The 19,123-nt window shown below is 31.9% G+C and overlaps 1 protein-coding gene across 7 annotated transcripts in view; it reads right to left on the reverse strand.

Moving 5' to 3' along the window:
• Positions 1-19,123, reverse strand: part of exp (expansion) — a 119,806-nt gene that overhangs the window by 30,489 nt on the left and 70,194 nt on the right. For all 7 annotated transcript variants that reach the window (XM_070108002.1, XM_070107996.1, XM_070108001.1 and 4 more), the window contains one exon: positions 14,190-14,347. In XM_070108002.1, the coding sequence (XP_069964103.1) occupies positions 14,190-14,347 (158 nt within the window). The remainder of the gene's footprint in view (positions 1-14,189; positions 14,348-19,123) is intronic.

Here is a 19,123-nt window from a genome sequence, read left to right on the forward strand (position 1 = left end):
ATAGATTCAAAAGCAAAAAAATTGGGTGGCATATAAATTGAAGCCAGGGGACGTTAAAACACGATTTTGCATCACATAACTGGTGATAAAAAATAGATTCTTACGACAACACTTTACGCAACAAATCATATGTGAAACCTAACCAACCACCAAAATCAGCGGCAAAGCCAAATATCAGTGACGTGTAGGCAATGTTCTGTAAGTATATTATAGTAGATCCACATAGGGATCAATTTAAAGACCACTCTAAAAATTTTACGTAAATATTCATTATTATTATGTTTCATCAATTCATATCCGCTAAATCACTTGTTACTTGTTTGGCGATTATCTGTATAAAAGTGACTAATCGCTTAGCAACCAATGATTTTTTTTGTAAATTTACTTCTTCAGACATGAAAATATTTTGAGCATTGCTTAATTTGCATGACAAAAGCTCTTCGACACGCTTTTTGTTAGTTTGTATTATTTTATGTCTACGCAAATTGTTCTTTCTTATGTAATTTGTTGTGTTTCTTATTTTTTATTCACTTATTTTTATTTAACTACAAGGGCTACTAATTAAATTACACGGCTTATGTGCGCACTAACTATGTGTGGTTAATCGGTGGATGAGCTGAGCTACGCAATCAGAATGACATCAGACTAAACGACTACGACGACATAACAAGATGACCACTGATTAGTGTTGCGAGGCAAATATTTAAGGGCTTGGCTGCTGGGAAATTTTTTTTAAATCATTGAGTCACGAGGTGTGAAAGCTAAGGTGAAGTCAATGTGAACATTACAAAACAACAATAAAATTGAAAAATAGCTATTCAAAATTTGTTACTATTTAAGACAAGTATTGTTAACATCGAGAAGCAAATCCCGAAAAATTTCGGGTTTCCGAAAGTGACATTTTGTAATTCCGAAATTTCGGCGTACACACAGTAATTTTTTTTTTGAAATAAACTTATTTGTAAAATTAAATTTTTTGCAGATGCCATGAAAATTTTCGGAATCCCGAAATTGACATTTTGTGATTCCGACATACACAAACAGTTACTTATTGCGATTAAACTTATTACTAAAATTAAATATCTTGCTGATGTCAAGAAAACTTTCGGGATCCCGCAATCTTTGTATACACAAATAATTGTTTCTTTCAATTAAATTCATTAGTAAAATTAATATCTCGCAAGTCCCACAACAATAAACTGCAAATAAATGGGAAGCCACAAAAGCTCGTAAGCTGAATTTGTCTTCACTTTCGAATCCATTCTATTATTACTATCCTCTTCAATGACTCTGCGCACGGAAGTCGTTGTCATAAGCGCAATTAATAATAATTTTGCACACCACATCATCAGACGCGTGTTGCATTTGACCTGCTTGTTGTGTCGGGTTAACATGTCTGCGCTTGGCTCCCATAAAACAAAAGAAAGAAATTGGAAGAAACCACAAGCAATAACAACAATGATATTTGCTTAAGTCACACAATTTCCAAATTTATCTAACGTACGCCAATCAATACTTTTTATTTACCCAAATCAAACATAATCTAAGTCGTGATGGCACTTACTCAGCGCTGCTGTTGTGGTCTTTCGCTCAGTCTTATATGCATGTCTTGAATTGGCAGGAAATTACGAAATTTTATTGCCCCTTCGAGTATATTTATTGCAGCATTTAAGACGAGCGAAGAGGAGCTGAGATTTAAAATAAAAAGTGCAAAAAAAAGCAAAATGTTTTTGACTGACGTTCACATATAACGAAAAGGCGCGAGATTTTATGACTTTTTATTGCTGGCGTAAATTTAAATAATTTTTTGATTTTCATAAGCGATTTTTTTTTATTTGAAAATATTTTTATTTTAGTGTTTTCAATAATACTTTTATAATCGCTATTATTATTTCGTATCAAGAGTTGGCTGCACCTCGGACCTTTTGTAGGAAAGTAGCGCTTGCTGTTTATAGAAATTAATTAAATGCAAGCAAGTTAAATTACTGTTATTAAATGCATCATTTTCGAATTAAAAACCAAATGGTTTTCAATATTTCCCATATTGTTATTTAAATCATACAACATGCACCGTTATCTATTGATAATTTTCAACATTAAAATATACATGGACCGCTTTCAAACGCATCAAACTTCATGTAAATGTAAAATGTTATGTTAAATTTGAAAAAAAAAAATTTCGCTGAGACATACGAATTGATAAAAAAAAGTGCCAGAATGTCCAGTAGCTAGTAACGGTGCTGAATTGGTGTAAAAGGCCTTGAAATTATTGGTGTCGATATAAATTTCCCTATGTTCACTATGAATGTTGGCTCAGGGAGTAGTAATACTAGTAAAAACAATTTTTGGAGAATTTTAACTGGAGATTTGGGTGAAAGACAGGTGAGCGCGCGTTTTGCTTCATTTCATTTTTGCTGAAATAAGACCATGAAGACCAAAAAAGTGAACGTGTCTTTGACGAAAATTTGTATTTCTCTCTTCAATCACCCTTCGTGTACACCTGCTCTAACATCATGTATATTATATATACTATATTTTCCATTGACAGAACTGAATACCAGCATGAAAGAACGATTTTATGATAATATCCAGCCATTCAAGCAGCCGCAACCGAGATGCTGAAGATTCCTATAAATTATTGCATAAAAAGTATAAGCATGCGCTGGTTGCTTGTTCCAAACATTATATTAAGTCTAATACAACCTTTTTTGTATAAATAATAACTTTCAACGTTAATATACTCGTAATGTGCATTTTATTCTATATCCAAACATTTCTATATTAAAAAAAAAAGTATATTATTTTTCATTTCTTCTCAATATCTCTGTGGAAAACTGCGTACAATATTTCATAATTTTCTTTAAATTAAAGCCATAAAATACCGTCTAGCGAGTTTGTCGCTTAAGCCTTTCGAATTACTTGGCTTTCATTATGTGTTTGGTCAAGCTTGTATTATTAGTATAAACATAGAACAAAGCATATCTTCGCACTAATTGCATATTTATATTTGCAAAATTGCCGCTTTTCACTGAACCTAGAAAACTTTTCAGCCAATTATGCATACGAATTGTATATAAATGGCTAGTTAGTCTACACCATAAGCTACTGCGCACTTTAATAGGGCAAAATGTGCCAGAATTGTCATTCGCTTATGCATATTTAAATAAGCTAATAAAATGGAACTTTTCTAAAATTCTAAGAAGTGCCACGTTTCCCACTTATCAGATTTTATGTGTTGCCCTTTTGCGTATTTGCATATGCAGCGTCTCTGCAGTGGGCGGTGAGCTATGAGCTGGTGCATTTGAACAAGGCAATTGTTATTTGCCTACGCTATTTGCTATTGGATTTGCCGATTAGCATTTGTGGGCATGAACACGCAATTACGAACATAAAAAAAAGGACCATTTTTAGGTTAGGTTGTCTGCCGCTTATGTCTCTTTAGTTTTTAAATTATTTGCGGCTATGATAAGTGAAGATGATTAGCAACTGAAAGTGAATTTTTTTTATGACAAAACCTTTGTTTATATTTTAGTAGTAGTTTGATACAATTCATTACATACTTCTTATTTTAAAATGTAATGTTATAATATAAATGATTAAGAATTATAAAAAAATGTTTGTTAACTTATTTCTAATTTTTCTTTATTTGGACAGTAGTCTTAAACAATACAAGTAGAGTAGTATATTCTTTATTTAAAAATTTATAAATTATCAATGTGACGAGCTGAGCCGATTTAGCTTGGCTTTTGTTTTTGAGATACCGCTATTTTTTCACATGTTCTTTTCACCCGAAGAAGCTGCTCAGTGTTGTCGGAACTACCGATATCAGACTGCTATAGTATATGGCTGTCATACAAACTGAACGATCCAAATCAAGTTTTTGTATGGAACACTTTTTTATTTGACAAGATATCTTCACAAAGTTTGGCATGAATTGTTATTCAAAACTGTGGTACAATGTCCGAAGAAATTGGTTAGATCGGACCACTATAACATATAGCTGCCACACAAGCCGATCGATTATGGAAATCCTTGTATGGAAAACTGTTGTATTTGATGAGCTATTTTCACGATATTTGGCTTGAATTATTGCCTAAAGCAGTGATGCAATCTAATTTTTTTACCAAACATGTTGAAATCCATGAACTTTCCTGTTGAAATACTTTAACAAATTCTATGGTCTTAGATATTCAAAAGTATTTCAAAATTTACTTAAATATGTTTTGAAATAAATATATATTAACATCCAGAGTGCTGCATCTTTTAATGATGCCGTCTGCATTCGCATTCGAAAATCAGACAATTCGACTCTTCTGCAGTTACTTTTATGCAATTTGCTGTTGTGCATTGTTGTGGCGCGAGCGCACCTTAAGGCCAAGCCTTGGCGCATAAATAATTTTCAATTAAGAACAACATGCCTGTGCACATTTGAGCAGCTCATTTGCTGTTTTCTGCTACCTTTTTTGTTTTTCTTTGCCACTACTGTCGGTAATCGCAAAAATGCAATCGGAACAGTCGGGCGCTTGGCGCAGTGCTGCATTTTTTGCACCGTTTTACATAGCGGCGCACGGTAGCGCACAGAAGAACCGCAGCGGCGACCACAAATGCCAAGTTGGTCATGTAATGCTGACACAAACGTCTTGCAACAACATATTGGTTGTATGTACGTGTGTGTGTGTGTTGGCATGGGCGCATGCCACATTGGAGCGCATCAACGAGTGTCGAAATGTCAATGCAGTCAAGCTGACAATGTGCCATTATGATTTCAAGCAAATGATGCTTGTACTAAACGCAGGCATGTGTATATGTATATGTGCGTGTGTGTGTGTGTGTGACATGTGTACAACTGATAAGTACATAAATATTTGTAGTTAAAGCTAACGAGCTTGCTTGGCTGCTTGGGAGCTGTCTGCGGCCTGCCTTGACTGACTGCCTTACCTACCTATTTTCTATAAGAAATCTCTTCTTTTTTTTTTGTATTCTTTGCGGTTCACTTAGCTGATTTTGGGTTTCAATTGTGTCACCAGGATGCAAAGTACACGGACAAGTGTGTGTTTGCGCTTGCTAGCTGCCACTTGCTTGCTGCCTGTGTTGAAACTTAGCCACCGAATGCACGAATTATTTTGCATATTCCGCAGCAGACGCGTGGTGGCCCATCTTCACTTCACTACCTCCCTGCGCTTCTTCTTTGCCTAGTTTTCCTCTTCATTTGTGCTGCTTTTGTGTTTGCACTAACAAGCGGTAGAACTAGAAATAATAATCGAAAGTCACGCGGACGTTGACGAGGTCAGGCTGCCAGAGCAGCACTTTTTGCTTAGTTGTTGTTGTTGTATTTGCTTTGAGTATGTTGCCAATGTCTTTGCATCGCATTTTGTGGAAAATGATGATTTGTGTACTTTTTCATTGTTTTTGTCATTTGCGATATGTTGTTGTTGTTGTTTTTATTTCATTAAATTCATTTTTCTATTGTTTTATGCAACGTTTGTTAGGCAGACCGCTCGCCAGTGCTGGCTGTCACTGCTACTTGTGGCACGTTTGCTCTGTGGCAGACGGAAGTCTTTGAAGTTTCTAAAGTCTTAAATTTTTGTGTCAGCAGAGGTTAGTTGTTTGTTTAATTTCAAATTCGTGTAACAGGTGATTTTTGCGGGTCTACCGGTTTTCAAAGATTTAGTGTGGGAAAATTAAACATATATGTATATTTATTATTAATATAAATTATATTTGTTGTTAATATAATATTTATTATATTATTAAATCATATAGCTTTTGCTTCAGAAAAGTGTTTTACAGAAAGGAATGATAAAGTCTTGGTCTTTAGCTACAAGGTAGTTATACACTATCGGTTAAATTAGGAATGCTGAATTTTTATTGATTAGTGAGGGTATAAAAAAAACTTTTAAAATTATCGTTTTTTCTCTTTTTGCTCTCTCAATTGAGTTCTTAGTTATGGGCCATAGTTGCCAACTATTAAATTTCAAGAAGCAAGCACTCAGAAAAAAAGTTGAAAAAAAAAATTACTTTCTTAGCAGTTTGCACCATCTTATCAAATTTGATCCCGACTGACAAAGAAATCACATTTGCTCATATTTCAGTACAAATCTTTATAAATAAACTCCTGAGCCAGTGCTTAATTCAATTTTGCATACATCTATTATAAACCTCGGTTGGTATAACCTTCAGAAAGTTCAGTGAATTTTAATTTTTTTAGGTTTCGGCTCATTTTTGGGACACCATTCGCTATATTGTTGGACAGTTTCGTCTTCATATTCATAAGCCCACGACTCGTCACCATTAATGATACGTTTGGTGAATGTAGGTTGTAGCATCTCTATTTCAATCTCTACTTGACGCCGTTTTCCCAAAAGGTTCAGGACTTTTGATACGAGTTTAGCCTTGACACGCTTCAAACCCAAAATGTTAACCGAAATGTGTTGGGTCGATTCATGAAAGATGTTAAGATCCTCTGCTATCTCTCTGATGCCAACATGCGTCCAATTTCTGTATTTGAGTATGGTAATGATAAGAGCCGAATGGCAAAAATTGCTGTATTTTAAAATGATTTAGACCAACTGAGACTTGATACATATAAACTTTAATCTAGAATGCTGAAGGTTATTGAGTGTGATGTCGCAGATTTAAATTTGTGGCACATTATTTTTTTTGACAAGCTCGCATATCCTTTTACTACTTTTTAATTGGGTTCATACGTAATGTAAATATTTTCATTTTGTCTAATATTTTAAAATTATAAGAGAGTCTTCATAGCTCTTTATAAAATACAGTAATATCTAAGAGTTCAAAAAATTAGCACTTAAAAGGGCACTAGGCACTTAACCACTTTTTGTGGCGTTTGAGTGTTAAAAAAGCACTAAACCTAGTGCTTGAAGCACTAAGGGGGTTTATATTATGGTTGGTAAGGGTTCCTGCCTCTCTCTCCCTCTCTTACCTATGAAGGCTTTTCCAGATTTTTTTGTTTTCGTAAAAAAGACATATAAGAATTATTCATCCATGAATGTTCACTCTATATTCTCGATTCCTTTGTGAACCGGAAAAGTAAGTCTATCACTAAGACAACAAGCTATAATACTCGTTAGATAAATGTTTTATTAATACTTGCATTAGCTACTAAGTGATTAATGCTTAACTCGAAAACTAACTAAAAATAGTTGCTATAAAACATGAATATATATTTAGTATACACAATTACTAATTGACTGAGTGGAAGGGCATACATTTCATGTATTTCTTAATAAAACTATAGTAATCATCGTATTTGTGTAATTCGCAAGAAGCAAAACTACATGCTTAGATTCCCAAAGTCGATAAATAATAATTTAGTCTCTGACCGCACCTATTAAGTGGTGGAGAAGTGCGTAATGGCTTCATTAAAAGCTTGTTAAAAATTTGCGTTAAATTCAACATAATAATTACTAATAGTATCTCTTCAAACTGATAAGGTTTTCAAAATAAAACCAACACTGCTAAAAATCTCAAATAATTACTATAAATGATTACAAAAACACAAAGCCCTATAACCAATTATATAATTAAATGTGAATTACACTATTTAACTCTAGTTTGAAGTAGTCACAGCAGCCACTTCAATAAGTTGGACCCATCAAATTGTGATCACCGCCGACTAGAGGTTCAAAAAAAATATATATCTCAAGTAATTATGGGCGCGTATGTACCGCTTTAAATGTCAGTAATTACAATATTCGTAACTGTGTGGCTGTTTGTTGTGGCATTTCAAGGAAAGCTAATCTCATCTCTCACTTTATTTAATGTAATTTGTTAATCTCATGAAGGTTTTTCGAGACTTGTTGTATGTTGTTATCGCACAGCAATTTGTAAACAATATAAATGTAATACTGTTAAGAAGGGAAATAAAAAGGAAACAAAAGTGGAGAATAATGTCAGAGATTTTGATTACAAGCTATTATTGAAGGTATTCTGAGTATAAACTATTGCGATAATTTTTGTACATATGTGTGTATATGATTATATTGGTGACCTTAGTAAACATTTTTCGCCGAGTTTAAACACATGAGATTTGTTCACCAGCTCTTTGGTCTCTTTAAAAATAACGAGGCATATGAACAGTATTGGAATGACGGCTGACGCCACTCAGTGAAAGAACCTGTTTCCTAACCAACTGGAGAGAAATTTCTAAAACTATTCCTTCACTTTCCCAATATACCTATAATTCAAATATGAATCAAATAAAAACGTATTAGTAATAAATTGACTATGGCGCCACCTGTTGGGATTTTGTTACAACTCTTTTGCACTGTGAGAGGCACTGGAGCTGCTGTACTTGAGGTTAATTACATTAGTGAAGTTGTAGAGTCTTACTATTCTTTTGATATAATCATTAAAACTTTATTTATAATAAGTGTAATTGTTAAAAAACTTTTCAACAATTCGAAAGCACTAAATTCAACAAATTTCCTAATAATTCTCAAAAATCAACTGTTTTCGGTTTTCAAACTTGAAGTAGTCAAATCCCTTAAAGCTTAATTGTTTTGTAATGTTGTAAATTTTATTTTTTTAATATTTTCCAAATTTTGGTTAAAATGTTAATACTTGTTTATTTTTAATAAAATATTACGCCTATTAATTGTTGTAAACAATTTTTAAAACATCAAAAAATTGCATGTCTTTAAATAATCATCAATATATATCTTCCACGCTACTGTCAACACCAATATTATAAAAAAAGGGTTAAATATTAAAAAAAAAAATAAAAAAATCTAGCAGTAGCCACAGAATACCAAACCAATTATAAAAACAAAAAACCTAAAAAAGCAGAGACCAACAATGACCACAGCCATCCTTGACCTAGTCAATAAAAGTAACTAAAAAGAAATAAATTGAATGAAAAAGACATGAAGATAAACAGAATTAAACATCAAATTTCAAATTAAAGACACAAAAAAAAAGAGGTCTCCCTTATTTGTCATAATTAATAGCTACTTGTATTTTTTCGGAATCATCATGATTTGATTTTACGGCTATGGTTAAGGCGTCAACTGCGCCGTCATCAAACATGCAATTTTAAAAGTTAGGTATTTGTTTTTGTACTCGTTCTCGCTGATATCTAATTGCACATATGTGAATATGTATATGTGTGTAGCTGCGTATGTGTTTGTGTTAGCTAAATAATATCAGCTTTTAAATAGCCATCATTAGCCATAAACTCTAACCGACAACTCATCACATACACACACATATTATAATATATACTCTTACATACATATATATAAATTATATACAACTACAGCGATTACAACATGCCTTATCACCGATCGCAAAGCGCCGGTCGAGCGGACTCCGGCAACACTACTGGGCGGCCCAATGAAGCTGCATTGCCACTAATTCATCACTTTTTATTCGATTGAAGTGACCGTCCATCAGATGGGCGCGTGTATAGAAATAAACCGCAGCTGAGCAACAACAAAAAAGCTGCAACAACAGGTAGTCATTGAGCACGAGCAGCTCAGTGACAAATTGTAGCCTCGGTTAAGGGTTTTATTTTACATTTGTAATTTTTGTTTGATTTTTATTATTTTTTTTTTTTGCTTTTTTTTTTGTTGTTGTTCAGCATGCATTGTAAGTGTTTTAAATATATTATTAATATTTCTGCTCACTTTGCATAGCCAACTGGTCATTGCAGTTGGTGCAAAGTCCATTAAGATATACGAAATTCTGCTATATTACCTACCTATTCGAGGCCCCTTGACAATAAAAGTAGAATAGTGTATAAGTGTTTTGTTATGTAAAAGAAGCATTAAGTTCCATTAAAATTTATTTGACAAACGCCTTAGAGGCCTTGTATATAAATTACTTTATTTTATGGAGATTAAACAAGTCATAGAAATTTTTAATAGAATTATAAAAATATTTTACTAACAGCGACACATATTTTTAAAATCGTCTTAAAATTTTGTTCTCATTTTGTAATATAATAATATTTTTCCAGTATTTATTACCAAAATAATTTTTTAACGCCCTAAAGGTATATGAAATAGACTATTAATGGGAGATGAGATCGGACTATGGATGAGATATTTGATATTATAGATGAGAGAATATCAATTTTAAGTATTTAGAACTCTAAGGGCTGGTAGTTATATTTAAACTTTATTAAAAACGTTACGGGACTAAATTGTGGACTTTTTGAGATTACCAAAAACCTAATTGAAGTTAGCCAAAAAATACATTCTTGTGATTATGCTTTTATAATATAAAACATGCTTAAATTAACAGTTCTTGGCTAAATATTAAAAAAAAAATGTATTTATCAAAGCTTTGGCGCATAAATTTAAAATACAATTTTGAATAAGAATATGACTTTTTCAACGTTGTAAATTTCTTTGCTTCGGATATAAAGAATTTGTTGCAAAATATTTAGAAATCCAATGCTAAATACATGAGAAAAGTGGAAAGATTTAGGCACGGTTTAAAGAGAATATAAGCTCTACATATAATCTATATAAGTTGAATATTTTTTTTAGAGTAAAACTGAAAGTTAAGGAGGCGTTTGCAAAAAAATTTAACTTGGCAAAAATCTAACAGCCTAGTTTATCCGAGTATGTGTACATTTAAGTATATTTGGTTTACCTTTTTCATTTAAATTGTTTTTTTTTATTAACTCTTCATTTCTGTTATTTTGCACTTTTTGTGTTGTTTGCTTTTCTTCGCGTGGAAATTTTTATTAATTATATGAATTAAATTCCATTTTCGAAAACATCTTCTTGATAATTAAATACTTCAATGAAGTAGATCTTGTACCTATTTGGAGGAGCATCAAAAATCCAGTAAAAATATAAAAAAAAAACATGAAATTATAGCGTAACTACATTTGATTACTCAAAACATGTAATGATGCAAATAATCAAGTAATCTAAGTAGAGTATTAAAATAAATTCATTGCTTAATGGCAAGTATGAAATGTAAATTAAATATTTCCGCTGTATAAACACGAAGAGAAGCAATTCATATGCCTACCGGAATCACACAAAGTATACAAAAATCTAAGGTATATAATATATGTACCTATATAAATAAGATTAGGGAAATATACACCCAAAAATATGTTTTTAACATATACAACGCTGACTTGACACCTTAAATGTTAATGTAAAAATTATGTTGTCTGAGCTTCAACATAACCAAATTTTTTTTTTTTTTTTAGAAAAATGCCACACCTTATCTGGTACAATCTCTACTAAATAAGTCGAATGAGTTTTGAAATTTTTAATTTAACGAATTTATCACACTCTTGATCATTTAAGAGTACATTTTTCTTTTGACAAATAGGTATGTGTTAGAAAGACTAAGCATGTATCATAAATATTTTTAGACTAAAAGTACGTATATAAATATTTCTGTTTTTATGGAATTGTGCCAAATATATGCACATGTGTATAATTGCCCACATGTTTATATATATGTGTATATTTTTAAAAATGAATACATATGTACACACACAAGCATAAGTGCCTGTGTATTTACGTGTTCAAGTTATTTGCATTGACGTCAACTTATGTCAAGTCTGCCATGACTCGTTTAGTTGGTATTATGAAATTGAAACCTAAAACCAGTTCAGTTACTAATGTTATTTCAGTTTCTGTTTTTTGTTTCAAATTAAAGTACATATTTGTTTAATGTTAGTAAAACATAAAAACGAAACAAATACAAATATGAAATAGAAATTAGTTGTTGTTGGCACAAAAGCAATGGAAATGAGTTATGTAAGCAGTATATAAATAAACATGTGTATATACATATATATGCAAGTGAATTAAAGACATTACAAAACCAACAACAACAACAAACAAACTAGCTTGTTACATATAAATTAGTTGTAGTTTTTTTAATATAAACATTATGTATGATAGTTACATATATACTATTATACTATCTATGGTATATGCATACAGTTATATATGAGGTATCAAGTTACAGTATTTTATACATATATAGTACAAAAATAAACACAAAACGTGTATTATACACTTTCGTTAGGCACACATATCACTTCACACATATTTATATAATACACATCATATTACCTTATAATGAGCTCGAATGCTCAGCACTCATAGATTGGCTTTCAAACTTCTTGTACTGAAGTAAGGAATTGTTTTCTACGAACTTGTACTTGTAAATTTGTACCAATATTACTGACCACTAGTAATACATTTTAACTTAATTTTATATACTTGTGTTGCACTATATTTTCTAAATTACCCAGCAAGAATTTTTCATATTTAGAAATCATAGCCAATTCACAAAAAGCTTTTAGCTGTGTGTTTTCGCTTATTTTTATGATTTGTGTGTTGTTTTTATACCCTGAACGGGGTATATTAAGTTTGCTAATCGGGCGTAATCGGACCGCTGCCACGCCCACAAAACGCCATTAATCAAAAACAAATAAATTGCCATAACTAAGCTCCGCAATATGATACAAGACTGTTATTTGGTACACAGGATCACAATAGGGAGGGGCATCTGCAGTTAATTTTTTTTTAAGTGGGCGTGGTCCCGCCCCTAATAGGTTTAATGTGCATATCTCTTAAACCGCTAATGCTATAATAACAAAATTCACTGGAAGCAAATGTTTTTAGAACCTCTACCTACAGTGTTAAAATAGTTGAAATCGGGTGGCAACTCCGCCCACTCTAAATTTTATCTCTGAGATGATATGAGATGACTTTATAGGAACCGCGTTCAAAAGTAGACAGTGGGCGTGGCACCGCCCACTTTTAGGTGAAACCCCTTATCTTGAGATCTGCTTAACCGATTTCAACCAAATTTGGTACATAACATTCTTCTTATATCTCTATGTTATAGTGCGAAAATGGGCGAAATCGGATTACAACCACGCCTATTTCCCATATAACACCATTTTAAATTCTATTTGATTTTTCAATCCACAAAGTTATCAGTCAATCCACAAAGAAATGTGAAACGAGTATACCATTTGATTTTGCGAGAGTATAAAATGTTCGGTTACATCCGAACTTAGCCCTTCCTTACTTGTTATACTCCATTATGGTATCAAAAATGCACCTGTTAAGGGTATATAGTTTTGGTGCAGCCGAAGTTAACGTTTTTTTGTTTTGTTTGGTTTTTTTTTTCTTTTCCGCGATCTTGTATTCTGTTTAAGTTAGTGAAATCCGGTCACATTAGCATAACATTCAAGTTTGCTTATGAGTTATTATTGTAATTATCTAAATATATATTGTGACGCTCATTTGTTAAAATTGAAAAATTTCTGGTAGATTAAAAGCTTTTGTGATATTTTTGGTAATAAAAGTTTCGCTTGAAAAAATTAAAAATTTCTAGTAAAATATTGATGTTGTTGAGCACTTTTGGTTATCCTTAAAAATCACTTTCGAAAGAACATGCAATACTTATCATTTCGCTAAGCGGGCAAAGCTTTAAGTGTTCAAAGTAACAATACATTTTTTTTTAAGATTTACATATTTATTAATGATTTTGATAAAGATAAAGTCAGGCTTAAAGATAGTGAAACCGGTAGAGATTGATTTCGACAGCGATAATGATAATGAGAAAGTTAGACGTAGTAAAAGAAGATAGGGATGGAGTTAGTAAGATAGTGAGGGTCTATCCGTATATGAAAATAGATAAAGTTAAAAATAAAAAAAAGTACAAATTAATAATTATAATGACAGGAAAAGGTACAGCTGAAGATAATGTTTCAAATATAGTTAAAGATAGTGATCGGGATCGGGATTGGAATTGAGAAAAATAAGAAATAATGTTAATGAGAACGATACAGTTGGAGATATCGGTAATGATGGAGATCGATAAAAATAAAAATGTAGTTAAAAATAGTGGGATAAAGATAAAGATAATAAGTAGTAGCAGTAGCACTAGTTATTATTATTCTGAGTATACTGTATTTATATGATATATTTCTCAATACCATAAAGCGCATTTTTGTTCCTTTTCTATTTCATTAAATAACAAAATATTTTATATATTAAATATTCATTCTTTTGAACATATTTGCACTTTGGAATATTTTATATCTTTCTAATAATGCGACGCCCATATAAATCAGATTTTCAGTACTGTTTTCAATTATATATACTTGTGTAAATTAAAAAACTTGAATAAATATAGCAACCAAATATTATTCTTCACTTATCACTTACCGCATGCCATCGAAACCATCATCGGAACCATTTATGGTGAGCACTGGCGCACGTGCATATGCTTTCGCTACGCGTCGATTGCGTTCGAAAACAATCACTTTGGCCCAAATCTCATCATCGATTTGTGTCCATTTGTCCAAAACTTCTTGTATGTGCTCCTAGAATAGAGTAGATGTGAGGTGAAATTAACAAGAGATTAAATTTGCAGCTATACAAGTATTAATATATTAAAGTTATAAGACGCTTAACAAAAGACTTAAGCAACGAACTCGCTGCTGATTAATGAAGCTTTTTACAAAACAAAGAAAACTATTTAATATTTTACCACCACAACCACTTGCTGTTTTATCTATTGCTTTCAATCTTATTACAAAATTCGCACTTTCATTTTCCAGTGCTCGCTTTTGTCAACAAAAAATGCAGACAAATTGAAAAAAATGTTAAATTGCAACAGCCGAGTGCAGCTGGTTTGCATAAATGCACGTATACACATGCATAGCAACATACACATACATGAGGTACACACACACATGAAGCACACGCATGCAATGAAATATACATGCATAAGCAAAGCCGCTCCTAATGCTGGCAGATTGTGCTTGCATTGCTTTACCATCACTATTGCTGTTTTTGTTGTTGCTATTGTTGCAGTGAACGACCTTGCATGCAATTTAACTTTTACTCTTAGCGCAACAACAACTACAGCAACATTTTTCTAATCTAAAATATATCACAGCACCGTAGCAACATGCTCAATCACAGCAGTAAAGTGCCGCAGCCGCCTGCTGTCGTCGACCATCGTGGCGTTGCAGTGCTTTTCGATACCGAATGCACTCGTTTGCCATTTTAGATATTATATTTTTCATATTTTTTACTTGAATGTTTTTGTGTATTTTCGCTGGTTTTCTCGCTGTTATTGCCAGCTAATAAATGTCTTGGCGCACATTTGCATGGCTGAGCTCGAAAGCGCCTACAGCTGTTCGCAATGTTATTGTTGTTATGGTTATTGCAGTTGTGGTTTCTGAGCACTTTGTACACGTTTCTGTGTCAGAAAATATTTTTCCCCTTTTTTGTTGGAAAATCAAACGGTTTTGGCTTCAATAAGGCATGTTATCAATATACAAGTATTTATAACAGTATATTTATATATTCCAATATTTTGTTTTTGTACTTTCGTTTACTTCATGCTCGGCTGCACTGATTTCATTGCATTTTTCTCTACTTGCCATTATTTGCTGAGCTTAAGGGTCCTTCGAGAAATTTTGAATTGGCTTATGGCACACCGATTGTGTGGCAATTTATCTACTTGCGTTTTAAAGGCGTTTTCACCTTTTGCGGCAAAAAATATTATGTTTCCAACCGAATTCGATTTTTTCTTTTGTTGTTACTGTGATTTTTCTTTATTTGTGCTGTGTAAATATTGTACTTAAGCAACGAACTCGAATGCACTTCTTAGCTAAACATACGCTAGGTGGCGCTGTGGTGCAATTATTGCAAATTTTTCGTGATTTTTCATCTGAAAATAATATTTTTACTTAAAAGAGTTTTCTTATATTTTTTTGGTTTTAAAAAAAAAATTTGGGATTTTAATAGAAGACACCATTTTTCAGCTTTAGTATCGGAGAAATATGGCTCATAGTGTAATACATCAACAGAAACGATCACAATAAGAGACAATAGTTCAGTGCTTTTTGATCAACCATAAACATGTAAAATGAGTCATGCGTCCGTCTTTTATAAACTCTTAAGTGTTAGGAAAGATTTGTATTCATTTGTGTTTCAAACTCCATTCAAATTTCGACCTTCTTGAAAAGCTTAGTGAACTAGTGCAATCAATTTCATTGCAAAAAATGCGGCAAAAAAGTACTGCTCCCACAGATGATTTACCAAAATAAAGAAGAAAAATTTTGAAACACAAAATTTAACCTTATTTCAGATATCTAATAAAAAAAAGTTCAGTAACTTGTGCTGGCGAGGACTGGTTTCACAGCTTCACACACACTTTAGTAACCTCTGCTTGGTTTTTGTTCTGCATTTTTGCAAGATGCTGAAGAGCGCATATCTAAGCAAGCGATTTCTTGGGTGCAGCAAGTGCTCTTTTTGACAAGCGCACCCAGAAAGCGAACTCTATCGGCGCATTTGGTGGCCTAACAGAAAAAAATGTGTGAAATTATAATATAAATCTTGAATCTATATATATGAAAATGTTACTTTAACCGAAGAATTGCAAAATGCTTATTATGTGTTCTACATTTCCAGAGATAAATGTATTAATATGAAATATTCTTTTTTGTTTCTTTTTTAATAAATTTTTCTTTAATAACCATTGTTAGTAGTGTTAATGTCAACAGTTTTACCGGTCAACCAAAAAAAAATTTGTTTTACGTTTCTTTTTTCTAGCTCAAATTCTGATTCTAGACATTGAAATACACTGGAATTTTTATTTTTAGTTCTTAACGTTTAAATTTGCCTGATATGAGTGGGCCTGATTTGCACATACTAACATAACAGAAATATGAAAAAAATGTATTGTAAAAGCAATTTTTAATAAAAAAATTTCCTTATTTTAGGTGTAGGTGAAACTGATATTTAACATGTAGAAGTCAGACCCAAAAATCGTGTCGCCCCGTGAAATTGTTATCATTTTAAGAAATTCATTAAAAAAGGAGAAAAAAATAGCTCTCTATCAAATTAAACAAAAAAAAGTTTATGGGTCGATCTTTAGTATATTTAAGCCTACTCAAATAACCCTTTCATTTTATGCCTTAATTTTATACTAAATTTATTAGTTAAATTGTTTTTTGGCTTAAAAACAAAAAAATATATATATATTTAAAAGCAACATTTTAATACTCATATTGTTATATTGCACTGTATTAATCACTTTATTTTGTTGAAAGACAGGTGGCAACCCTTCTCACAAATATTATTTATATATAATAGTCCTTTAATTTGCTATCCATATTCTAATAGTTTAATTACTTATCACTTTATTGAAGCACATTATAAACAGGTGGCAACTCTCGTCAAAAAATTTTAAACTCTAAACTTAGTGATAAATGTACAGTCCTCTCAATTTGATCGGTTATTTATACAATAAAAATTTTGATTAAAATTTTTCTAACAGGTGGTAACTATCCTCCAATATTTTTTTAATTTTAAGCGTTCTCAATCTATAACTGTTCAATCCTCTTCAGTTTCAAATGTAATTTATGCAACCCTAATTATAATTAAAAATTTTCAAAGCTTCTCACTTTTGTATTAGCATTTTATAAAAAGACAAAAATGTAAAAAAATAATTTTTAAGAAATTGTTTTTTTATCAAAGCTCAATTTTTTATATTGTTGTTTGATATTTTCTCAACATTACAAAATTCAGTTTCAGCTTTCAAAGGGTGTCAAAATTTAATTTTCTAGCGATAAATAAGTCGAGTTAGAATTTGTTTAATGAGGCACTATATTTCATCTAAGCACGATGAGAAAACAATATATATACATTGGAAATCTAAGCATGTCCCATTTATATATATATATTATATCCAATCAACGAATAAAGTCCTAATACATGAATTCACCTTATATGGTTTTGTCAAATTTGAACCCAACGTTAGAATTTTACATTAGTTGCTCACCATAAATTGACTCTGATGCTTTCAGTCTACCATGGTCTCTGCTTGAAAGCCATAAATAAATTCTTAGTGGCCTCGCAACCTTTAGTAGTTATATACAAACTAAGTATAATACACAGTGTACTATATATGGTATATTACTAACTACAATATGCATATACTAATATGTGTGTATAGAAATAGATAAAAATGCAAATAAATCTAGTGACTAAACTGGTTAACCTTTTCTTGTATCAAATTGTATAAATATTCATTATTTATATGCAAATGTATATGTACAAGTAGTTATGTCTGTTTGAGTATTTATGCACATGTTTGCATACATTAAACATTCTTGTCAGCTTGGTAATGTGATTTTCACATATTTATACCCTGAACATTAAGTTTGCCACGAAGTTTATAAAACCCCAAAAGATACATTGCAGTCCCTAGAAAATACACATATGTATGTATATATAAATAATCAGCGTTACGAGCTGAGTCTATTTAGCCATGTTCGTCTGTATGTTTGGATATCTGTAATTAAGCAAACTAGTACTTCCGTTTTTGAGATATTGATTTGAAATTTTACACAAGTGCTTTTCACCGCAAGAAGCTGCTCATTTGTTGGAATCGCTTATATTGGACAACTATAAGATATAGCTGCCATACAAACTGACCGCTCCAAATCAAAATTAAGATCTTTTCATACTATTTTATGCTATAAAACATGCACGTGTGTAGGGTATTAAAGCTTCGGTGCTACCGAAGTTGACCTTTTTTTCAATGTTTTTTAATTCTTACTATTTTTAGTTGTTTTATTTTTTATATAATTATTTTTTTAGTATTTTTAAATATTATTTTACTATTTGCTTACAAGACAAAAGACATAAAGATAACAAGACATGGCTTTAATTTCATTTTCATTTGAATAAGACCAAGAAGAAGTAATAACAACTCAACGCAAATGAACAAGTGTTGTTGCGCGTGTTGTTTGTTAGTGTTTGTGTGTGCGTGCATACGAGACACCAATACAAGAGCAACATCAATAGCATTAAAATAATAATCTTGCTATCTGCCGCTATTATTGTTGCTATTATTTTCGTTGTTGTTGTTATGTTTGTATAATTTTTTTTTGCTGCACGCTCAGCTATTTGCTAGCGAAACTTGAAATCGAAAACAAAACCACTTTTGATTTTTATGAACTGAAGATGAGCCATCCAGCCACAGCAGTGCGCTGCCGAGACGCGCTGCCAAGCTGAGCTTATTGCCGTTGCGCTACAGGCTGCAGCCGCCTTCCAAGCGCCTTCTATGGAAATATGCCGTT

This window comes from Bactrocera oleae, chromosome 4, assembly GCF_042242935.1.
Source record: "Bactrocera oleae isolate idBacOlea1 chromosome 4, idBacOlea1, whole genome shotgun sequence".
NCBI lineage: Eukaryota > Metazoa > Arthropoda > Insecta > Diptera > Tephritidae > Bactrocera > Bactrocera oleae.